Raw genomic sequence first — 25,874 nt, 5'->3', positions numbered from 1 at the left:
CAATTTTAGACTTGTGGGATTATATATCATTCCCAAAAGATCAGCTCCCTTATCCAGAGTATAATTCCTCACTTAATAATGTATTTTGTATTCTTCATTGAGAAAATCACCCACTGTAAAGACCTTTTTTCAATGCAATTTTGGGTTCTTTTCTCAAATAGGATTCACTGTAAATGGAATCTTGATGATTTCTCATGTAAATGGACGTGTTGTTTTCTACTAGTTATTGCAGAAGATGAACCAGGTGATGAGGAGGTGTTTGCTTGGATAAAATGTGCTAAAGGACAGTCACATGAACCTGAGAACCTGATGCCAACTCAGATTATCCCTGGCACAGGTAAGCGTAAGCTATTTTTTTCTTTTCATCAAAAGTTAAAAAAAAGAAAAAAGCCATATAAACAGGGATCACCTAAAATACGCTAATATTTTATTTTGTACTCCAAAAAACTGGAAACACATAAAAACCTTTAAAAGTCATAAAATGATACGAGTAATGTACACATAGCCCTCAATAGAGCCACAGCGAGTGACATGATACGCAAGTTGGTACACATTCAAATATAGATATATTATTATTATTATTATGATTATTATTATATCTATATGGTCAGCACACCGAGGAGTATAATCAAAAATTCGACGTCATACTGATTTGTGTAGAGTGTACTAGAAAAAACAGTTTACACAATTCATAAGGGATTATACAAGGAGGTATTTAAAAGAAAATCAAACAAGGACCTAAATGGTGTACAGCCAACTATCCGGACCTTCCCCTAGCGGGGTGTATGGAATGTTGCAAGTGTGCACCCTCGGAGGTGAAGCAAACCAAGAGTCACATGGAAAACTGCACAATAAATGCAAATAACCAAACACCATGAAAACATGGAGATGTGCACACATATCAATGTATGAAACACTGGGAGCACCCACTCAATAGTGTAGTGCAAGCAGATAGTGAGGAATACGGGGGGGGGGGGAGAGATCAACGTGCATCAGATATAAAGACCTCACAAACTGGGAGCACCCATTCAATAATGTAGTGCAGATAGTAAAGATCAAGATGTATAAAAAATGGATTCCTCACGGAAAATGTTCAAACGCATGGTCCTGCCTAAATAAAGGAGTCACAAGATGAGGGCTGAGAGAATTCCCAACACGTGTCACCACTGAAAGTGGCTTCCTCAGGGGACAGTGATCCAGCTCCCAAGTACCCATGTATGAATATACAAAAATAATTGCAGCAAGTAAGAGCAGCTGTGAAGCTTACCAGGAGTATCGGTGATGACCAAGGCGGAAGTGTGTACGTCTGACGCAACGTAACCATAGAGGCATAGCAACAGATAGAACGCGCATGCGTGAAAAGCAGCGTTACAGGTTCCCATAGGAACGAAGTGGCTCTAGAGTACGCTGGCACAGAAGAAACATATATCAATGAGCAGCTTACTGGAGTAAGAGATGTAATAAGCGAATATGCGCAGAAATCCATCAGGGAATCACAACCACGTAGTCATACGTCGAGTTAACACCGATTAGTGAGAGATGCTGATGTAAACATACCATGTCAGATGCACAGGCTAAGAAGATATATGCCTCCACATGCAATAGTAGTATAGGCTCCTACAGTCAAAACGTAGGCTATACATAAAGTTAGGTCCATATATATTTGGACAGAGACAACATTTTTCTAATTTTGGTTCTAGACATTACCACAATGAATTTTAAACAAAACAATTCAGGTGCAGTTGAAGTTCAGACTTTCAGCTTTCATTTAAGGGTATCCACATTAAAATTGGATGAAGGGTTTAGGAGTTTCAGCTCCTTAACATGTGCCACCCAGCTTTGTGGGTGGCCGCGGCAGCGTTGCGATACTTCCGCGCCGCCCCGTGCTGACAGGCGGCCGCCGTCTCAAATTTAGTCCCCGGCTTCATTTTGGGCCTTCGCGCCCGTCGCGACCACGCCCCCCGTTCACTCACATAGGCCAGCTGCGCTCCCGCCCGTTCCTAGGCCCTCCCACCGCCTCTCGTGACCTGTGGCTGGGTAGGGGGGGGGCGGTTTCCTTTAGTTACTTCTTCTCCCTCCTGACCCGCACTTTTTCCTTCACCTCAGGCTGCCGCCATCTTTGCAGCCTGTCAGCCAGAGACGAAAAGCGGATGTCTGTTACCCCCTGCTGGGGCCCTGCAATTTTCACGAGCCTGGTACATCGCTTTGGGGACACCGGACCGTGAGTAGTTCTGCAACTGCAGATTGACACCCTCCTCTGCCTTTCTGTCCCCCAACCTTCCGTCATCTCTTCAGGGTTCTTCTTTTCTTCCTTCGTTATGCCTAACTCTAAGGCTGAGCGTGGCCGTCCGCCGGCCCCCACGGGCACTCTAGTCCAGTTCTTCTCATGCTCTTCTTGCAATCGCAAACTTCCCTCAGGTCAGCCTACTTCCCTCTGCCTGGACTACAGCAATCCCATTCAGCATGACCCTGTCCAGGAGCCATCTATTGCGCCACGTGAAAGCGAACCCCCCATTTCTGGTTGGGCCTCATCTCTTTCACAATCTGTGGCAGACCTCACCAGGGTGTCTCAGTCCCTAGTAGTCGTTCTTGATAAGTTGCCCCGGGACACTTCTGCAGGGTCCAGCAAGGTCGCAAGACATTCGATCTGAGCCAGCCAGCAGAAGCCGCAAAAGGCCCAGACAGGATCTCCGGCCGGGATCCTCTCCTGACCTCACATCCCCACACAGTCCTTCCCAGCAGTCGCCCTCCCGTGCCTCCTCACCCGAGCCAGGTGAAGCGTTCTCGGATGTGTCATCCGAAGAGATTTTAGAGCTGGATTCGGACCAGGACGCGGACATGAAGGTTACGGTACAGAACCTCATTGCTGCGATTAACCACACCTTCGAAATCTCAGACTCCCCTGCGAAATCCTCAGAACAGGAGGTTTCGTTCAGACGGGCAGAAACACTTTCCAGGGTCTTCGCCTCCCACTCTGAGTTTGGCAAGATCCTTACCAGGCAAAGAGAAAATCCAGCCAGGCACTTTCAAAGAGGGAAGCGCCTCGGCGTGCTGTACCCGTTTGCCAAAGAGCTCACCGACAACTGGTCTGCTTCCCCCTCAGTAGACACACCCGTGTCCAGACTTTCTAACAACACGGTCCTCCCGATTTCAGGTGTGGCGTCACTAAAGGATTCTAATGATAGAATTATAGAATCTTTAGCAAAGTCAACATTCGAAGCGGCTGCAGCGATGCGAAGGCCATAGCCACTTGGGCAGAGGATCTCCGCAAGGACATCCTAGATAAGGCCCAACCAGAGCAATTGGCTGAACTGGCTAACCAGATCTCCCATGCAGGGGATTATCTACTCTCTGCCTCCTTGGATGCCGCATCTTGCGCAGTTCAGGCGTCAAGCAACGTGGTGGCAATCTGACGTACAATTTGACTCAAGACTTGGCAGGCGGATTTGTCTTCAAAAAAGTCCCTTACCAATCTGCCTTTTCAGGGAGCGCGTCTCTTCGGATCTCAGCTGGACTAGATTATTAAGGACGCCACTGGAGGCACGAGTTCTCTCCTCCCTCAGTCCAAACCTCGCAGACCTCCGCTAAGACGTCAGTTTCGGCCCTTTCGGACTTTCCGCCGCTTCAATACAGCAGACAACTTTTCTAACCAACAGAGACCGAAGGCACGCCAGGATAGGAAAAAGGTGTCTTTCAGACCCACTCCCTCCTGGCGATCTCACTCCCAGGGCAGATCCTCCAGATCCAGATCTGGACAGTCCACATCAGCATGACTATCAACGAACCCCCGAGAGTCCTTCCCAATTGGGAGGTCGACGTCTTTTCTTCAGAGACGGCTGGCTTGCCTCAGTAGAGGACGCTTGGGTCAGGGAGGTGGTATCATCAGGATACAAGATGGAGTTCATTTCTCGTCCCCGGGATCGTTTCTTCGAGTCCCAACCTCCAAAAGATCCTGCCTTAGTTCCGGGGTTCTATGCGTCCATCGCCTCTCTCCTCACTTCCGGAGTGATCGTGCCCGTCCCCGAGTCAGAACGGTTCACAGGCTTTTACTCAAACCTGTTTGTGGTACCGAAAAAAGGCGGTACAGTTCGCCCCATCTTGGACCTCAAGTTACTCAACAAGACAGTCCGACTGCGTCATTTCCGAATGGAGTCTCTGGTCGGTAATCGCTTCCATGGAGACGCAGGAGTTCATGTGTTCAACAGACATTCAAGATGCCTATCTACATGTTCCCATATTCTCCGGGCATCAGAAATTCCTGCGTTTCGTGATTCGCCAGGAACATTACCAGTTCGTTGCACTGCCGTTCGGTCTCGCCACCGCACCCAGAGTATTTACAAAGATCATGGCGGCGTTGATGGCCTTGTTGAGAATCAGAGGTCTCGTTCTTTTTCCGTACCTCGACAACATTCTGATCAAAGCTCCATCCTTTCATCAAGCTTGCCAAAATCTTACCATCGCCCTCGACACCCTGTCCAAATTCGGGTGGCTCATCAACAAAAAGAAGTCCTGGCTTGTTCCGACACAATGTCTTGTGTTTCTGGGTCTATTGTTCGACACTCGTCGATCGAGAGTTTTTCTCCCACAAGAGAAGATTGGCTTCCTGCAGCGGGATGTACGATCGCTGCAGATCATGCGACTTCCATCTCTCCGGACAACCATGAAACTCCTGGGAAAGATGGTGGCGGCGACAGAGGCGGTTCCCTTTGCACAATTTCACTCCAGACCTCTCCAACACGCCATCCTGTCTCGGTGGAACAGGTCTGTTCTTTCCCTGGATCGCCCATTTCGTCCTTCATACGGGTCAAGCAGTCCCTCAATTGGTGGCTGACGTCTCCGCTCATCTCCCTAGGACGGTCATTCCTTCCCATTCACTGGCAGATTGTGACAACGGATGCCAGCCTCCTCGGCTGGGGGGCAGTGTTCCGCAATCACACTGTTCAGGGTCGATGGTCGACTCAGGAGTCACCCCTGCCGATCAACGTCCTCGAGATACGAGCGATTTATCTGTCTCTCGTTCACTGGGAGACACTTCTCAGGGGCCTGCCTATCCGGATTCAGACAGAGAATGCCACAGCGGTGGCATATGTCAACCGCCAGGGGGGGACACGGAGTGTCTCAGCCCTGGCAGAAGTGTCCAAGATTCTTCATTGGGCAGAGGTTTCAGTCCCGGCAATATCCGCGGTGCACATTCCCGGCGTGGACAACTGGGCCGCCGATTTTCTCAGCTGCAAGGGTCTCGCGGCGGGAGAGTGGTCCCTACATCCGGAGGTATTTCTTCAGCTTTGCCGTCATTGGGGAACCCCGGACGTAGATCATCTAGCTTCTCGCCTCAACAGGAAAGTCCCACAGTTTGTATCCAGGGTTCGAGATCCTCTCGCAGTGGGCACCGACGCTCTGGCCATTCCTTAGTCGCAGTTCGAGCTCCCCAACCTCTTCCCTCCCCTGCCTCTTATTCCCAGGCTGTTGAAGAAAATCAAGGCGGAAGGAATTCCAGTCATCCTCATCGCCCCGAATTGGCCCAGAAGGTCTTGGTTCGCGGACATCGTCAACCTTCTCGCGGACACCCCCTGGAAGCTTCCAGACAGGGCAGATCTGCTGTCTCAAGGTCCGATTTGCCACCCCAATTCTCGGCCGCTCAATTTAACGGCGTGGCTGTTGAGAACGAGGTTTTGAAACGATCAGGCTTTTCGGATCGAGTTATTCATACCATGATCCGGGCCAGAAAGCCATCGTCTTCCAAAATTTATTACCGTACTTGGAAGGCCTATTTCACTTGGTGCGAGGCCAACAACATTCCGCCTATGCGTTTTTCGCTCCCTTCTGTCCTGGCGTTTCTTCAGGTAGGGCTTGATGCAGGCGTTGCCCTCAGCTCTTTAAAAGGTCAAGTTTCGGCACTGTCCATTTTATTTCAGAAGACATTGGCCTCCCGTCTTCAGGTCAAAACCTTCCTTCAAGGAGTGGCTCATACGGCTCCTCCGTACCGAGCGCCCGTAGATCCTTGGGATCTTAATCTGGTTCTCGAGGTTCTGCAAGGTCCTACCTTTGAACCTCTCAGGGAAGTTTCCCTATCTCTCCTTTCATTGAAAGTAGCCTTCCTAGTAGCCATCACCTCCATCCGGCGCGTGTCGGAATTGGCGGCCCTCTCTTGCCGCTCTCCTTTCTTGGTACTCCACCAGGACAAGGTAGTTCTGCGGCCTCCGCCCTCTTTCCTTCCTAAAGTGGTGTTCAATTTCCACCTGAATGAGGATATTGTTCTCCCGTCCTTTTGTCCGGGTCCAGCTCACCCTCGGGAGCGCTCCTTGAACAAGCCGGACTTGGTCAGGACGATGAAGGTCTACCTAGCTAGGACGACTCCTTTGCGGAAGACAGACTCTCGTCATCATTCCAGATGGGGCGTGGAAAGGTCAGCCGGCCTCCAAAGCTACTATTGCTCGCTGGATCAAATCGGCAATTTTGGAGGCCTACCGGGTCAAACGTCGATTGGCCCCTCCGGGAATTAGAGCTCACTCTACCCGGGCAGTGGGTGCCTCCTGGGCGGTGCGCCACAGAGCTTCCGCGCTGCAGCTTTGCAAAGCTGCAACCTGGTCATCGGTTCACACGTTTGTGAAATTCTACAAAGTCCACACCTACGCTTCGGCGGATGCCAGCCTAGGTAGAAGGATCCTGCAGGCAGCGGTGGTGAGTCCGCTGGCCTGATGGAAGTTTGTTCTCCCTCCAGGGACTGCTTTGGGACGTCCCATGGTCTCTGTGTCCCCCAATGAAGCGATAGCGAAAACAGGATTTTTGGGTTGCTTACCGTAAAATCTGTTTCTCGGAGCCTTCATTGGGAGGACACAGCACCCTCCCATGTTCTACAACTCCTGTTCTTATGTTTGTTGGTTATTTACGGTTGAGTTGTCTGTTCTGCTTTTCAATCCATTCTGTTACTTCTACTACTGCTTTCTCACTAACTGAGGAATTTCCTGCCGGTCGGTGGGGTGTACACTGCGGAGGAGGAGCTAACCTTTTTTTGTTCATAGTGTCAGCCTCCTAGTGGCAGCAGCATACACCCATGGTCTCTGTGTCCCCCAATGAAGGCTCCGAGAAACAGATTTTAAGGTAAGCAACCCAAAAATCCTGTTGTTGGCAATGACTGCCTGAAGTCTTGAACTCATGGACATCACCAGATGCTGTTTCCTCCTTTTTGATGCTCTGCCAGGCCTTCACTGCGGTGGTTTTCAGTTGCTGTTTGTTCGTGGGCCTTTCTGTCTGAAGTTTAGTCTTTAACAAGTGAAATGCATGCTCAGTTGGGTTGAGATCAGGTGACTGACTTGGCCATTCAAGAATATTTCACTTCTTTGCTTTAATAACCTCCTGTGTTGCTTTGGCTTTATGTTTTGGGTCATTGTCCATCTGTAGTATGAAACGACGACCAATCAGTTTGGCGGCAATTTGGCTTCTGTCCTCTGCTACATCATCAATAAACACTAGTGACCCTGTGCCACTGGCAGCCATACATGCCCATGCCGTCACATTGCCTCCGCCGTGTTTTACAGATGATGTGGTATGCTTTGGATCATGAGCTGTACCACGCCTTCGCCATACTTTTCTCTTTCCATCATTCTGGTAGGGGTTGATCTTGGTTTCATCTGTCCAAAGAATGTTCTTCAAGAACTGTGCTGGCTTTTTTTGATGTTTTTTTTAGCAATGTCCAGTCTAGCCTTTTTATTCTTGATGCTTATGAGTGGCTTGCACCGTGCAGTGAACCCTCTGTATTTACTTTCATGCAGTCTTCTCTTTATGGTAGATTTGGATATTGATATGCCTACCTCCTGGAGAGTGTTGTTCACTTGGTTGGCTGTTGTGAAGGGGTTTCTCTTCACCATGGAGACTATTCTGCGATCATCCACCACTGTTGTCTTCCGTGGGCACCCAGGTCTTTTTGCATTGATGAGTTCACCAGTGCTTGCTTTCTTTCTCAGGATGTACCAAACTGTAGATTTTGCCACTCCTAATGTTGTAGCAATTTCTCGGATGTTTTTTTTTCTGTTTTTGCAGCTTAAGGATGGCTTGTTTCACCTGCACGGAGAGCTCCTTTGACCGCTTGTTTCCTTCACAGCAAAACCTTCCAAATGCAAGCACCACACCTCAAATCAACTCCAGGCCTTTTATTTGCTTAATTGAGAATGACATAACAAAGGGATTGTCCACACCTGTCCATGAAATAGCCTTGGAGCTAATTGTCCAATTACTTTTAGTCCCTTTAAAAACAGGGTGGCACATGTTAAGGAGCTGAACCTCCTAAACCCTTCATCCAATTTTAATGTGGATACCCTCAAATGAAAGCTGAAAGTCTGATCTTCAACTGCATCTGAATTGTTTTGTTTAAAATTGATTGTGGTAATGTCTAGAACCAAAATTAGAAAAATGTTGTCTCTGTCCAAATATATATGAACCTAACTGTATAAGCGCCAACATGTATAGTATTCCACACTGTGCTGGAGCATCCAAAGTGAAAAGGAACAGTTATTTTGGCCCAGGGATATAAAAGTATTATTATTAATGGTCCTACACTTGCACATGCTATGAATGCTCATCAAAATTGAATAGAAGATATATAGTCCAAAATATGGACACAAAGGTCCTGATAGGTGCAGATGATTGTGCAAGTATAGGATTTGCCCATGAATAATTCCAAATCTGAATTGAAATCTTAAGCTAAGCCACTCATATAAAAAGGATAATCAAGGTAAGTATCTGAGCAGATAATGTAATTCATGGAAGTGTCCAATTTTGAGGGAGCAGATAATAGCACAAGTTAAGGGCCGAAAAAGATTAAATAAATTTGATATCCAGTTTATTTGCAACTCAATGCCAGTTGCTGAAAATGGAAGATCTAAGGAGTAACAAAATGGAAAAAACAATCGAGACCAGAGGTAATGGGCCTGCCAGTATGTTGGTATAAACACAAAATATAATATATTACTGGTAAATGGCCATGAGAACCCTTACAAATGCAAAGTATTCCAAGCAGGGTAGGTGAATAAATTTTTTTCCATTTGCATTGTTCTTTATGAACCATAAGGCTATGTTTACAAGTTGCATTTTTTATTTTTCCTGTAGGCAAAACCTGCTCTCCTGGCAGTAAGAATCGTACTGCAAAAAAGCAGGTTTTTCTTTGTTTTTATTGTGTGTTTTGCTGTGGCTGTTATGCATTTTTTTTCCTGCTTTTTTCAGGGTACAGTTGTCTCTTGTACATGCTGATAAAGTTTAGTGCAAAAAAAAACCTGATTCTAATTCATCAGGTTTTAGCACCAAAAACGCAGAAAAACTTGAAACCTTCGCTTTTTGCACCACCCATTGCTTTCAATGGGTCAAATACGCTGAAAGAAGTTGTGTGCATGAAATTTATTAAATCAAATAGACATAGCTGGTACTGTAAAAAGTGAAAATTTGCATAAAAAAAGCTGAAAAAATGCAACGTGTGAACATAGCCTAAAATTGTAGCGGGGTATGTAAATGCCAGCCCCTGATTCCAGATGTGATTTAAAGAAGTCCATATTTTTCTTTGTTCAGTGCTTGATATGTATTTTATTTACAGCCCTTTACAGCATTGGGGATTTGGTGCACGCAGCAAGAGGAAAATGGGGAATCAAGGCCAACTGTCCATGTATTAACAGAAACAATAAAACTGTGTTAAGACCGGCAGTCACAAACGGCATGTCCCAGGTACTCCTCACATTCCCCATGTTATATTGTGTGTATTTCCAGATATACTAATAAGGATGTTTGCTTCTTTTGGATAGTAGTTTTTGGATTCCTATATAAGCTATAAAGTATTCAGTGACTGCAGCAAGTGCGTTTAGCACAAGACATAGATGATGTTGTACACTAGCATGTTGGATCAGGGTGAGTGTTTAGTCTTGTACAGGTAGAAAACCTGGGGTGCAGAATGTGTACAGTACAGTGCCTGATAATAGAACACATAGAATTAAGGTGCTTTAAAGGGAATCAGTCACCCTTTTTTTTTGGCCTTTCACCTGCCGGCATAGACATCGGGGGCTTATCTACAGCATTCTGTAATGCTGTAGATAAGCCTCCGATGTAACCTGAAAGAGAAGAAAAACATGTTATATTATACTCACGGAGGTGGGCGGTCCGGTCCGATGGGTGTCGCCATCCCGTCCGGCGCCTCCCTCCATGCGATGACGTCCTCTTCTCCCGTCCTGTAATGGCTCCGGCGCAGGCGCACTGCTCTGCCCTGTTGAGGGCAGAGCAGAGTCCTGCAGTGCGCAGGCGTCGGGAGAGGTCTGGGGCCTGCGCACTGCAGAATTCTGCTCTGCCCTCAACAGGGCAGAGCAATGCGGCTGCGCCAGAGCCATTACAGGACGGGAGAAGAGGACGTCATCGCATGAAGAAGGGAGGTGCCGGACCAGACCGCAACACCCATCGGACCAGACTGCCCACCTCGGTGAGTATAATATCACGTGTTTTTCTTCTCTTTCAGGTTGCATCGGAGGCTTATCTACAGCATTACAGAATGCTGTAGATAAGCCCCCGATGTCTATGCCGGCAGCTAATAGGGGAAAAAAAGGGTGACAGATTCCCTTTAACCATTTAATATCCAGTTCATTTTTTTTGTTCTTTAGTTTTTTATTTTTTTCCTTCCCTTCCAAGGGCCATAACATTTTTAGTTTTCCATCGACATAGCGGTCTTTTTTAGTTTTCGGTCAACATAGCTGTAGCTGCATGTTTTTTTGCGGCATGGCAAGATGGATTTTTGAACGACAACCATTTAACAGCAAAAAAGATTCCAAGTGGGACAAAATGATGAAAAAAATGCAATTCCATAGTGATGAGCGAGTTTGCTCGTTACTTGAGTTTTCTGAGCATGATACTCCGAGTATCTTGGGCGTGTTCGTAAATTATGTTGTGTCCACCCCCTCCCACGTAGCTGCATGATTTGCGGCTGCTAGACAGCCTGAATACATGTGGAAATTCTCTAACAAACAGACAATCCCCTCATGTATTCAGGTTGTCTAGCAGCCGCAAATCATGCAGCTGCGTCGACAAAAAATAAATCTCCGCGCACATCCAAATACTCGGAGATCACCAGAGCATGCTCGGAAAACTCGAGTAACGAGCACACTCGGTCATCACTACAGTTCCACTCTTGTGTTCTCTGGGTTTTGTTATGACGATGTTCATTCTGTGGTACAAATAACCTGGAAACGTGATTCTCTAGGTAAGTGTGGTGACCGCAGTAGCAAACTTTTATCAATTTTTTTTTTTTGCTTTTTATAGGAGGAATAAAAAAAATTCCAAGTTTTGTAAAAATAAAATATATATTTTTTTTTTGCGTCGTCATGCTTTTTTTCAGAGACCTAGAACATGGCTATTTTAGCATTGATGAAGCTGAACGAGGGCTTGTGTGATGAGCCGACTTTTTATTGATGCCAATCTGGTGTGCATATGATTTTTTTTTTTATTGTGTTTTTTTTCCTTAAGTAAAAGAGGGTGGTATCAAACAATTCAGGCATTTTGATTTTCTGTCCCTTTGCAGTGTTTACCAAGTGTGGGTACAATCGTTTGGTCACTTGTACTCTATATTGCAATAACCCAGTATTATAGTATATAAGAAAAATTATGGTCTCCCATGGTGTTCAGCAGGTGACTGAGCTCCACAGGACTACCAAGATGGCAGGCTGTGCCTCTGTCTACTAACAGGAATTCAGAGCCCCAGCCATCCCCATTATAGTCAATGTAGTCTGTGTGGTATTGATGGTGTCTATCACATCACATCCTGCAAAGTCATTTTTGATTTTCTGCTACTATGAAGGAACACAAATACCAGAAGTGTCTTGAGCAGATGTGACCCAAGCCTCAAACATATTAACATGAATATGGTCTGAATAGAGTTCTGTTATACATTTACCAGTCTGACAATCCTCACTAATGGTTCTCTACAACTCACAGTAAAGGCTTTCCTGTGCATGGTATGACATTTGTAATTGGTGTTTTGTGTTTTACCTTTTGAAGCTTCCAACTATAAATACTCCTGTCAATGACGGAGCAACACCGTCGTCATCATCATCATCATCATCATCAACTACTGCACAACTGAATGAAAATAGCCTTAAAACAGAGGATGATATAAAACCAGACATTGGTGACAACATGGCAGAAGACACCATGGCTGAACAAAATAATCTGAACAACACCGAGAATAAAAACAAACAGCAGTCCCCAGAATCTACCCCCTCCTCCGCATTGCACTGGCTGGCAGACCTGGCAGCCCAAAAGGCAAAAGAAGAAACAAAAGGTAGTACACATTGTAATCTTTATTTTCTTCACACTGTGTTATGCAGGATGTTGTTACAGATCTGACTATCATAGCCAGCTAGGTCCATGTGTAAAGCACCATCTTTTAGGAAGGAAAAAAATGCTTTAAGAATGGATTGTGGCGCTAGTGTTTTCTTAATGGCTCTGATACAACTTTCCTTCACCAACGACTATGACTGACACGTCTCTTTTTGTGCACAAATAGAGAGAAAGCTGTCAATTGTAGTGAGTAAAGTAAACTTGACCATCAGGTCTGTCAATTAGGCAATGGTTATAATTTGAAACACAACAAGAAAACACAAAATGACAAATTTGCAAAAAATACTCTGCAGTAAAAACATGATAGTAATCAGCAAGTGCTGGATAACAAATACAGGGTATTTAGTCGATACGTTTTTTGCAAAAAATGCATACCAAGCCGCTTCACCACGTCACGGTAACCCTTCACGAAGCAGTCCCTGTCTAATGTATTTAAAACCTGAACATGTGAACAGTGTCTAAATGAACAGGATACAGACAGGCGCCTCCTAGTGTATGGGCTTGTGGTGTAAGACAGCTCATTTATGTGCATGTCACACAGGAGAGGGGTGGGGTTTGCAAATTTGTCATTTTGTGTTTTCTTGTTGTGTTTCAGCCATTGGGTGGTGTGAGCATTGTCTGACCGACTTGTTCACACTTGTGCATGTCACATTTGTTTTTAATCCGTTTTTTCCTTGCTCAGCATGGTTTGGGAGACCTCACCCCTCTCCTGTGTGACATGCACATAAATGAGCTGTCTTACACCACAAGCCCATACACTAGGAGGCGCCTGTCTGTATCCTGTTCATTTAGACACTGTTCACATGTTCAGGTTTTAAATACATTAGATAGGGACTGCTTCGTGAAGGGTTACCGTGACGTGGTGAAGCGGCTTGGTATACATTTTTTGCAAAAAACGTATCTACTAAATACCCTGTATTTGTTATACAGCACTTGCTGTTTACTGTCATGTTTTTACTGCAGAGTATTTTTTGCAAATTTGTCATTTTGTGTTATCTTGTTGTGTTTCAGCCATTGGGTGGTGTGATCATTGTCTGACCGACTTGTTCACACTTGTGCATGTCACATATGTTTTTAACTGGTTATAAATTGTAAAATAAATGAAAAAATGACAAATCTAAGTCAAATCTATATTTGGAGTGACCGTCCTATACCGTCAAAGCAGTATCCGTTCTTCCAGGTACAGATACACAAAATTAAGGATTTTTTTTCGGATTATATTCGGGTGTTGCATTATATGCCTGAATATATGCATCATCAGCCAGTTATACCAAACAGATGATAATGATCATTATTTTCATATGTAGTTTGAAGCATAATTATTAAATAAAACAGAAACAGCAGTGTAAGAGTTTTTAAATTGAGGTATGAAACTGCCTAGCTCTGCTACAAAGGTGAGGTTGTGGAAGACAGCTTCATGTCGCAGGTCATACACCATGGCAAGAGTGAGCACAGCAAGACTATACAAGGTAGTTATACTTCATCAAGAAGGTATCTTGCAGGCAAAGTTTTCTAAGCAGACTGGGGTTTCAGCATGTTCTGTTCAAACTGTTTTGAAGAAGCATTAAGAAATGAGCCAGTTGTGAGGACTGTAGAAAAAGTGGTCGGCAAAGGAAGTTTATTGCATCAAATAAATGACCCGTCATGTTTACTTCTCTCTGTAATTGGAAGTTGTCAAGACCCTGGCATCAGTTTAGAACTAGCAGCAACCAGTGTGATCCAATTGCATCTCTCTACTGTGAGAAAAAAGGGAGAATAAAGAACTGGCTGAAGTGGCAGTGCCATAGAATGACACATGAAGCTAATATGGCTCACTGGAACAAAGATGAAAGACCAGTGCATAATGATTACTTATAGAAATCTGGCTAAGAGTAGTACTTATGGAAGAATTGTGGACATGTCCTACCTTAAAAACACATCATGCTTGTTTGTCTTTTATAATCGGAAATGCTCAATGCTGTGGCATCAGTTTAGAACTGGCATAAACCAGTGGGTTCCATCTACACCCATCTAATGTTAGAAGTGTGGCTACAAGTGGTCTTCATGGAAGAAATGGGGACATACCTTGAACTTGTAAACAAGGCCAAGTGATTCAACTATGCACAAAAACATTGGAAACTGAGGTGCCCTGGACTGATGAGTCAAAATGTAAAATATTTTGCTTTAATAGAAGACAGTTTGCTCACCGTAAGGCTGTAGAGCGGTACAATAGTGAATGCAGGCAACAGTGAAGCATGGTGGTGAAGGTCCTTTGCAGGTTTGGTGCTGCATTTCAGCAAATAGAGTTGGGGACTTGGTCAGGATTAACCCATTTCCGGCCAATGAGACCACATAGGCGTCATGAAAAGTCGTGCCAATACGAGCAGTGACGCCAGAGTGGCGTCATGAATTAATTGCCCTCCTGTGGGTCGGGTGACCGGGGTCACTGAAAGGTCACCCGACCCGCACACACAGGGGGCTTTGTACTTCACCACAGGGGGAGTGGCTTCGCCCCCACATGGCTACGATCGCTCTGATTGGCTGTTTCACTTTTAACAGCCAATCAGAGCAATAGTAATATTTCATCAATGAAGTTTGATGATATATTACAATCCAGCCATGGCCGATGCTGCAGTAGCATCGGGCATGGCTGGAGACACCGATCCGACCTCACCGGTGATCGGCCCCTCCGCCACTGAATGACAACGGCGATCTGCCGCCGCTGTCATCATCTGCTCCCCCCGCCTTCCCTCCGCCCCCCCCCCCCAGCTTCCGATCACCTCCCCTCCAACCCCCCCGGTACCTTCCGAGTGCCGCTGACGCTCCCGGTGTCCCGCGGTCCCGGATCATGGGCGCCGCCATCTTGGAAAATGGCGGGTGCATGCGCAGTGCTCCCGCTCGAATCTGCCGCTGCAGATTCCATTCATTCATTTTGATCATTGTGATAAACTCTCACAGTGATCAAAATAAAATAAAAAGTAAATAAACCCCCCCTCTATCACTCCCATAGGTAGGCACAAATAATAAAATAAAGAAAATATTTTTATTTTTCCATTAGGGTTAGAATTAGAGTTAGGGTTGGAAATAGGGTTAGGGTTGGAAATAGGGTTAGGGTTAGAGTTAGGGTGGAATTAGGATTAGGGTTGGAATTAGGGTTAGGGTTATGGTTAGGGTTGGGGTTAGGGATGTGTTGGGGTTAGGGGTGTGTTGGGGTTAGGGTTGGAGTTAGAATTGAGGGGTTTCCACTGTTTAGGCACATCAGGGAGTCTCCAAACGCGACATGGTGCCACCATTGATTCCAGCCAATTTTACGTTCTAAAAGTCAAACGGTGCTCCCTCCCTTCCAAGCCCCAACGTGTGCCCAAACAGTGGTTTACCCCAACATATGGGGTATCGGCGTACTCAGGAAAAATTGCACAACAACTTTGGGGGTCTAATTTCTCCTGTTACCCTTGGGAAAATAAAAAATTGGGGGTTAAAAAATGATTTTTGTGGAAAAAAATGATTTTTTATTTTCACGTCTCTGCGTTATAAACTTCTGTGAAGCGCTTGGGGGTTCAAAATGCTCACCAGACATCTAGATAAGTTCCTTGGAAGGTCTAGTTTCCAAAATGGAGTCACTTGTATGGGGTTTCTACTGTTTAGGCACATCAGGGGCTCTGCAAACGTAACAACGACCGCAGACCATTCCATCAAAGTCTGCATTTCAAAACGTCACTACTTTCATTCCGAGCCTTGACGCGTGCCCAAACAATGGTCCCCCCCACATATGGGGTACCAGTGTACTCAGGACAAACTGGACAACAAATTTTGGGGTCCAATTTCTCGTGTTACCCTTGTGAAAAATTGCGAGCTAAAAAATCATTTTTTGAGGGAAAAAAAATTATTTTTTATTTTCACAGCTTTGCGTTATAAACTTGTGAAGCACTTGGGGGGTTCAAAGTGCTCACCACACATCTAAATAAGTTCCTTGGAGGGTCTAGTTTCCCAAATGGGGTCACTTGTGGGGGGTTTCCACAGTTTAGGTACATCAGGGGCTCTGCAAATGTAACATGACTCCCGCAGACCATTCCATCAAGTCGGCATTTCAAAACGTCACTACTTCCCTTCCAAGCCCCGACGTGTGCCCAAACAGTGGTTCCCCCCCCCCCCCCCCCCACATATGGGGTACCAACGTACTCGGGACAAACTGGACAACTTTTTGAGGAAAAAAAATATTTTTTATTTTCACGGCTCTGCGTTATAAACTTCTGTGAAGCACCTGGGGGTTCAAAGTGCTCACTATGCATCTAGATAAGTTCCTTAGGGGGTCTAGTTTCCAAAATGGGGGAGCTCCACAGTTTAGGCACATAGGGACTCTCCAAACACGACATGATGTCCGCTAGCGATTGGAGCTAATTTTCATTTCAAAAGTCAAATGGCGCTCCTTCCCTTCTGAGCCCTGCCGTGTGCCCAAACGGTTCCCACCCACATATAGGGGGCGAGCGTGCTCAGGACAAACTGGACAACAACTTTTGGGGTCCAATTTCTCATGTTAGCCATGTGAAAATAAAAAATAGCGTGCTAAAAAATCATTTTTGAGGGAAAAAAAAAAGATTTTTGTTTTCACTGCTCTGCGTTATAAGCTTTTGTGAAGCACTTGGGGGTTCAAAGTGCTCACCACACATCTAGATAAGTTCCTTAAGGGGTCTGGTTTTGAAAATGGTGTCACTTGTGGGGGATTTTCTCTGTTTAGGCACACGGGGGCTCTCCAAACGCGACATGGTGTCCGATAACGATTGGAGATAATTTTCTATTCAAAAAGTCAAATGGCGCACCTTCCCTTCCGGGCCCTGCCGTGTGCCCAAACAGTTGTTTATGACTACATACGAGGTATCTGTGCACTCAGGAGAAATTGCCCAACAAATTGTAAGATCCATTTTATCCTGTTGCCTGTGTGAAAATGAAAAAACTGAGGCTAAAAGAAAATTTTTGTGAAAAAAAAGTACTTTTTTTTTTTTTTTTTTTTTAACGGATCAATTTGTGAAGCACCTGGGGGTTCAAAGTGATCACTATCCATCTAGATAAATTCCTTTGGGGGGTCTAGTTTCCAAAATGGGGTCACTTGTGGGGGAGCTCCATGTTTAGGAACACAGGGGCTCTACAAACACGACATGGCAACTGCTAAGTATTCCAGCATATTTTCCATTCAAAAAGTCAAATGGCGCTCCTTCCCTTCTGAGCCCTGCCGTGGGACCACAAATGAGGTATCGGTGTACTCAGGAGAAATTGCCCAACAAATTTTAGGATCCATTTTATCCTGTTGCCCATGTGTAAATGAAAAAATTGATGGTAAAAGAAAATTTTTGTTGGAAAAATTGAAATGTCCATTTTTTCCTTCCACGTTGCTTTAGTTCCTGAAATGAGAAATCACTGGTCAACTTTTAACCCTTATAACTTCCTAACAAAAAAAATGTTGTTCCAAAATTGTGCTGATGTAAAGTAGACATGTGGGGAATGTTATTTATTAACTATTTTGTGTCACATAACTCTCTGGTTTAACAGAATAAAAATTCAAAATTTGAAAATTGCAAAATTTCTGATTTTTTCACAAATAAACGCAAAAATTATCGACCTAAATTTACCACTAACATGAAGCCCAATATGTCACGAAAAAGCAATCTCCGAATCGCTAGGATCCGTTGAAGTGTTCCAGATTTATTACCTCATAAAGGGACACTGGTCAGAATTGCAAAAAATGGCTAGGTCATTAGGGTCAAAATAGGCTTGGAAATGAAGGGGTTAATAGTGTTCTCATTGTGGAGAAATACAGTGCTGTGCAAATTAATTGGGACAAAGCATTTTTTTTTTTTTTTTAAGTAAAATCGTAACTTGGTTACCAGTCAGTGATTCAAACCAGTTTTAACTTGCTTTGAACAGGTGTGAGTGCCTGTGGTGTGAGTGCCTGTGGTGTGAGTGCCTGTTCCAAGCAGTTAAAACTGGTTTGAATCACTGACTGGTAACCAACTTACGATTTTACTTAAAAAAAAAAAAATGCTTTGTCCCAATTAATTTGCACAGCACTGTACAAGAAAATACTTGTCCATCACGCAGTGCTCCAAATTTATTCTGCAGCAGGACAATGACCCCTAACATACAGCCAATGTCATTAAAAACTATCGTTAATGTAAAGAAGAACAAGGAGTCTTGGAAGTGGTAACATGGCTTCCACAGAACCCTGATGTCGCATAAAGAGACAGAAGAATTGCAGAATCGAATATTCACAGAAGTTCTGTGGGTAGTTCTCCAAGATGTTTGGAATAACCTCCCTGCCGAGTTCCTTGAAAATCTTTGTGCAAGTGTAGCAATTAAAATATATGCTATTTTAAAGGCAAAGGGTTGCCACACCAAATATTGATTTAGATTTGAATTTGTTTTCTTTTGGCTTCTATTGGGTTAACGTAGGCTTGATGATACCGTATTTTTCGGACCATAAGATGCACTTTTTCCCCAAAAATTTTTTGGGGAAAGTGGGGGGTGCGTCTTATGGTCGCAATATACTTACATCCGTCCATGGCCTGGTGCGGGTGCCGCGGGGCTCTGTGGTGCGGTGGTGGCGGCAGCGGGGTGTGCTCCGGTGCAGGGGTAGCGGCTCTCTGTGCGGGTCTCCGCCGGCATTTCCTCGAAGCCCGGAGGCCCCGCGCACATCTGTTGCTGGCTGCTGCCGTGTTGCGATCTGGGGACGGCGCATGCGCAGGTTCAGATCTTGTCACGAGATCTCGTTGCCGAGATGCCCGCCGCCACCCTCACCCCACAGAGCCCACCTGCCCCAGCCCAGCCAACCTGCCTCAACCCAGCTCACCTGCCCCAGCCCAGCACAGCTGCCCCAGCCACGGCACAGCCCGCCTGCCACAGCCCAGCTGCCCCAGCACAACCAACCTGCCCCAGCACAGAGCTGCCGCCACCGCACCAGCCTGGAGCACTGAATGACCACTCCTCCACCTGTACCGGATCCCTTCCCAGGTAAGCTGAATTCGGAGTGTAAGACGGACCCCCATTTGACACATTATTTTTTTCCCTATTTTCCTTCTGAAAATTGGGGTGCGTCTTATGGTCCGGTGCGTCTTATAGTCCGAAAAATACGGTACATTTGTTGTGTAAGTCAACAGGACTGGTCACACTAGTCCAGGGCAATGCAAAACTTTTTGCTCAGCTCTAGAACAGTGCAGCCCAAATTCCACCCACCTGTGGAGACCAAAGGACAAATGATTTTATTACCAATTTTCCACCATGGTGAATGGCGTTTCATCAGTGCGGTTTCATCTTTATTTTGCATTCAAGTGACACAATTGTCCATTTTGCATGGCAAATATCTGTTTCAATTTATTAACTTTAAAAGTAAAATGTGTTAATTTTAGACTTTAAATTTAACTTTATCTTTTTGCTGTTGAAAATTGATTGAACATTATAATTCATGTAGATGTGTTTTATTTCAGATCCTAGCTCACAGAAGCCTGTACAGCCAAAAGAATCAAACACTTCCTTAGGATTGGATTCCCTTAATTCAAGTATGAAGACCTCCCCATCTCCAAAACTTTTTAACAGCCTTTTACTGGGACCAGCTGCCTCCAACACAAAGAGTGAAGGCTCCAGCTTGAGGGATTTGCTTCATTCTGGTCCCGGGAAGCTTTCGCAAGGATCACTGGAAGCTGGAGTTCCCTTCCCTCCGGTCTTTAATGCCACAGTGAGTAGTTTTTTCTATTACTAAAATATAAATCCAGTGTGCTCAGGAATTTTCTTAAATTGTATGGATATTCCATAAAGTACAAGTATATTTCCGCTTCTTAATTCTGATAAGCTGCTTCGAAGCCGAAATGAAGGGGATGACTGCCAGAAAATCACTCATTGAAAAATCTTTAGTTTTCATCTTTGCGTTGCAATTTTTCTTTCAACGCAAACCACAATTTATTTTTCAGGCAAAGGGAAAATCCAGCTTACCAAACTTTCTGGACCACATTATTGCTTCTGTTGTAGAAAACAAAAAGACTTCAGATGCTGCAAAGAGAGCAAGTAGCTCGAGTGAGAGTCTCAAGGAAGGGAAGGAGATGATGATGGGTTTACATGTACTTGACCCACACACATCACATTCCTGGCTCTGTGATGGAAGGCTACTCTGTCTTCATGACCCAAGCAACAAAAATAATTGGAAAATATTTAGGGAATGCTGGAAACAAGGCCAGGTGAGCATGTGTATTTTTGGAGGGAAAATGTATTATTTAGTTAAGCTAGATGAAAATTGAATCTGGAATAACTTGATTTTTCTGTTCTTTTCAGCCTGTGCTTGTTTCTGGGGTCCAGAAAAAACTTAAGTGGGAGCTATGGAAACCTGATGCGTTTAGTCTTGAATTTGGAGATCAAGATGTGGATTTGGTGAATTGTCGGAACTGTGCTATAATTTCAGATGTGAAAGTTCGTGATTTTTGGGACGGCTTTGAAGTTATTGAAAGTAAGCACAATCTTCTTTTTGGTCTACTAATGAGTAATTTATTGAAGTGCTTCACTGTTCTACTTTCAGTATAATGCACTATATGAACAGAAAAGCGCAAATAGGGTCTTATCCGATGATAATATTAAGAAATATAAGAAATCCACTCACCTGCTATAGGAGAGATCACGTATATAAAATTGGTGGTCAGCTGCTGCACGTCCAATGGTCAGACAAGTGACCGCTGATATATCAAATCTTATGGAACTTATTTTTGGACTTCCATGCGCTGCTTGACATAATACACGATTGCAGTTATAATAGAAGATTAATAAGAGATGATTAAAAGAATGCATGAATGGGAATAAATTATTAATCTTCTATTATAACTGCAATCGTGTATTATGTCAAGCAGCGCTTGGAAGTCCAAAAATAAGTTCCATGAGATTCACTGTTCTACTTTTTAATGGATTGTGTGTTACCAGTGTCCTTATGGTTAAGGCCTTATTCACACATCAGTATTTGTAGGCCATTACCATCAGTGGCTCCAAAACAAAAAGAAGTAAGAATTCGTTTTTATATTATTGCTCTTTGTAGGATCAGCTCTTGATTTTGGATTACAAATACTTGCATGTGAATAAGGCCCAACTTTAAAATCATTTTTGAATAATCGGTTTAAAGTGGTTTTCTGGCAGAAGAAGCAATACTAACTTGATTGATCCCCCGGCGTAACTGCTCTTGTCTCAAAGCACCAGGAATGATATAAAATGTCCATTTAGTGAAACGCTGACCATATTGTCTACCTGCTACAGCGTATGATTTTCCTAAAAGAAAACTTTTCATAGCACCCCTTGTGTGTAAAAACAGGACCAAGAAGTTGAACCTGCAAAGAACCAGGTAAAGAATCAGAATAGCAGAAGCTTCTTTCGTTTTTTTTTTTAATTTTTTTAAATGTAATCTGTCAGTAGGATCAACCCTCCTAAGCCATCTATATGAGCATGTATGTCATAGGAAACTGAATAACATGATATCTTGATACCTGCAATCTGATGTTTTATTCCAGAGAAATTCTTTTTGTTTTCTTTTATGTACATGAGCTGTTCAGGGCTATACGCTGGACACAGATATGCATTAGAATCTGTCTCCAGAGTTTATATTAAATGAATGATGGTGTTACCAATGTAAGACAAGTAACTAACATAGTACAGTAGAACTGAACTTTGTCTCTTAACAAACACTTTTGCAGCTGCAGCTCTCACACCTCTGCTGTATTGGCTCACCCTGTCTGCCTGTGAGCTGTAAGCTGAAGCTGAGAGGAACCTACAGATGTAAGTTATAATCACACAGCTCTGCAGTGAGATCGAGAGCGAAAAGAGCAGCCATTACACATCACACTGGTAACCATTACATGTCTCACACTGATATCTGCGATCCGATGTCTTATTACAAAGTACCATTTTATTCAGCTTCCGCTGAGCTACATGCCCATATAGATGGCTTAGGAGCGTTGATCCAACTGACAGATTCCCTTTATCTCACTCTGAGCAATTAGGGAAAAAAAAGTTACATACTGAGCAACCCTTTAAATAGGTACTTACTAGTGAAGCTTATGTAAAGTGTCATACATGGAATAGTAGTGTGTTGGCCAGCTCTCCACCAAATATCACTGCCATCTGCAGCAGTAAAAAGCTGAATATTAAATATTGGCTTCACTGGGAGATTTAAAATAACAATTGAAATAGGATCAAAATGTGCAAAAGGCATACAAACTAGTTCTAAATCTATTTGGTGAAGAAGCATGGTGGGGCTAGTACCATCACAGACGGAGTGGCTTTTTGAATCCAAAGATCTAAACATTTTTAAAAATGTACTTTTTTTTATCATATGCCGACAGCTAGAATGTCTAATGTACAGCTCTAAGAACAAGCATTAATTACATCCAAGATAAACCTATTCTTTCTTTAGAAAGATTAAGAGCAGAGGATGGCTCTCCAATGGTCCTTAAACTAAAAGACTGGCCTCCTGGGGAGGATTTCAGAGACATGATGCCAACACGGTAAGGTGCCATTCTTGTTAAAGTGGTTGTCCGCTATTTGGACCACACCTTAAATACTCGAGTTCCCCCAGTAAAATCACAAAAGATTATACTAGCATGGGTCTCCCGGCGCTCACGTTGCATTGTCACATCAGTGCTTCAGCCAATTAATGGCCACTAATTGGTTGCTGCTCATCAATGTTCCATCAGTGTAGGTCTGCTCTGACGAAATAGTAAAGACAGGGGCCACTGATTGCCTGTAGTGCTCACATGACATGACAATGTCACGCAAGCTACAGGAGGCCCAATATTGCTGGAGATTAACATACATTTTTCATATTTTATGTGGGGGGACTTTGGCATTTAAGGAGTAGTTGTTTCACCTGTATTTTTTGCTTATAGGGGACCTATTCTTTGGGTTTTTGTTTCTTTTCAAAAGTGGAGTCTTATTCACATCGCACTGAGATCTTCGGAGCTCCCATATCTGAGCAGGTAGAAACCTGCAGTTTCTGAATGATACGGTGCAGGCTATCTTGGGACCACACTGTTCTCTATCTGCATTGCCCCCAGGTTCGGCAGATTGACTGAATGCTGATTGGTTCCCTGCAGTTAACCTTGAGACACCCAATGCTTCCACCTTTGCATGCTGCATACCACTTAAGGGCCTGTCACACTAAGCGATATCGCTAGCAATATCGCTATAACGTCACTGGTTTTTGTGACGTAGCAGCGATATTGCTAGCGATATCGCTATGTCTGATACTTACCTCCGACCGCTCCCCCGCTGGTTATCGCTGATCGCGCGAGAAGGTCCTGGGCCGTTTCTCGTCGTCAGCTTCCTGCTGGGCTTCCTGTGGCGCCGACGAGCGACGCGTGGACGCAGGCGGGAGGACATCAGGATCGCCTCGTCTGACAGGTAAGTAACGACCGCCAACCGCTGCTATGTCGCTGGTGAGATCTGCCTGTTTGGCAGCTCACTAGCGACTACTTAGCGATGCACCAGTGATCCTGACCGCGTCATATCGCTGGTCGGGATCGCTGGTGCATCGCTAAGTGTGACAGTACCTTTAGTCTTGATTGCAGCGCATGTTGCTGCCACTTAAGGAGTCCTTATCAACCCACATTTGCCTCTGTCATTACCCTTGTACATTCCTAATAAGGATCTAGTTTAGTAACTGTTTCTACATACAGTTTCGCCACTTGCGTTAGAGCTGGAGGTGGTGTCTCGACAGAGAGGGACGTAGGAGTGCTTCTCTGCTGTTCTCCTTACATGAGCAACTTCATGGGAGCCTCATTAGAACCAGTCAAGTTGAGCAAAGCAGTACCACCCATGTGTAACCAAAAAAGCAGAGCCCACAGCTCAAGTAAGTGGCTTATTCAACCCCTATTCCACCGATTCTGTTGCTACTAGGGGACTCTCGAAAATCTTCAGTACCACGCTGAGCTCCAGTATCCATGAGTGTTACTGTGGAGAGGTGATGGGGACTTTGTTCTATGTGTCCCACTTCAATCCAAGAGGATGCATTACTGTCTTTTTGAATGGTATAGGACAAGAGTCCTTCCAATGTATCCCTCCAACAGAAGGCTAAAAAAAATGTTAACAGTGCCTTACATGTCAGTGATCCCATGTAATAATTATTGATGGAATACACCACATTCACATTAATGAAACATTGTATGTTTTCACCTTGTTATAGATTTGATGACTTGATGGAGAATCTTCCTTTGCCAGAATATACAAAGCGAGATGGGAGGCTTAATTTGGCATCAAGATTGCCCAGTTATTTTGTACGGCCAGATCTTGGTCCTAAAATGTATAATGCTTATGGTATGTTATCATGTAAATAACAAAAGTGGCATTTCACTATGCATTATATATTAAAGGGAAAGGGGAAAATCCATGTGTAATTCATTAGAGAGGTCTTTAGACTTTGTGTTGTCTTAACGAGATTTCCTGTCTGCATGCCCTCTTAGGGTATGATGATGATTTATTGGGAGACCAGGGGTGTTTGGAGAGAGATGATGGATGGGGATAACCTTTATAATATAAAATGTATAATGTGGCATGTCAATTGCTGAAGAACCAGAACACTAGTATTTGCATGCCAAGTCTGTGTAAAGTGTTTTTGATAGGGAGCATGCCTGACAAAGGTTGGGATGGTTGCCAGTAAATGTTTCAAGCATTGTACAGTACTTAATATAGTGAACCAAGATTTGTGCCAAATATGGTTACTGTTTTCCCATCTCTTGGGCATGTTTGAGCTGATATAAAACCACGTTTTTAATCATGGTTTTGGCCAAAGGTCTGTCACAACTAAAACTTGCACAACATCTTTTAAATTTGAATGTTCATAAATATAACTTATGCATGTCAATAGATGACCTGAATTGGTATTAGATATGCAGTTACTCTTTTTACTCCCATTACTGTACTAGAAAAAAATATGTAAAGACCTCTTTATGTAAATCATAGAGAACATGTTGTTGCAATCAAAATTATTCAGCCTCCATTGCAAATTAAAGAGACCGTCCACTACTTCAATATTGATTACATATCCTTAGGACTTGGAAGTGCATTACCTGGCACCCCGCTGATCAGCTGTTCTGTGCCAGCGATAGCCATTAGTGATCATGTACGGAGCTGCTTCCTCTACTGATCGTGGACCCGGGCAAGTACTGCACAGCTACCCTACCCTGCCGCAGCTGCTATCAGTAGGCTCCATAACAGAGTACTTCCGGCCTCCACTGGCACAGAGGACAGCTGATCAGCGGGGTGTCACACCAACATCGATAAGACATTGATAACCTATCCTAAGAATAGGTCATCAGTGTTGAATTAGTGGACAACCTCTTTACATTTATTAGTAACCTTTTCTGCTGTATGCAATAAACGAACAGTGTAAATAGCTCAACACAACTAATATAACAAACTAGATGGAGGCCTGATGTTATCGCATCGGGAGGGCGGTAATGTTACGATGAGGACAGGCTTTGCAGCTTTTAGAATCTCTAGCCCCCCCATCCCCATGTCGT

General features: G+C 44.2%; 1 protein-coding gene across 2 annotated transcripts in view; it reads left to right on the top strand.

Annotated features, from left to right (window-relative positions):
- The window catches only part of KDM3B (lysine demethylase 3B), a 131,515-nt gene that overhangs the window by 70,903 nt on the left and 34,738 nt on the right, over window positions 1-25,874 (top strand). For both annotated transcript variants that reach the window (XM_073556900.1, XM_073556899.1), the window contains exons 12-19: window positions 224-337; window positions 9,584-9,711; window positions 12,022-12,304; window positions 19,818-20,065; window positions 20,298-20,561; window positions 20,656-20,827; window positions 22,772-22,862; window positions 24,539-24,669. In XM_073556900.1, the coding sequence (XP_073413001.1) occupies window positions 224-337; window positions 9,584-9,711; window positions 12,022-12,304; window positions 19,818-20,065; window positions 20,298-20,561; window positions 20,656-20,827; window positions 22,772-22,862; window positions 24,539-24,669 (1,431 nt within the window). The remainder of the gene's footprint in view (window positions 1-223; window positions 338-9,583; window positions 9,712-12,021; window positions 12,305-19,817; window positions 20,066-20,297; window positions 20,562-20,655; window positions 20,828-22,771; window positions 22,863-24,538; window positions 24,670-25,874) is intronic.

This window comes from Dendrobates tinctorius, unplaced genomic scaffold, assembly GCF_039654945.1.
Source record: "Dendrobates tinctorius isolate UK_male_01 unplaced genomic scaffold, ASM3965494v1 ptg000241l, whole genome shotgun sequence".
Classification (NCBI taxonomy): domain Eukaryota; kingdom Metazoa; phylum Chordata; class Amphibia; order Anura; family Dendrobatidae; genus Dendrobates; species Dendrobates tinctorius.
This window is presented reverse-complemented; position numbering and strand designations above follow the sequence as displayed.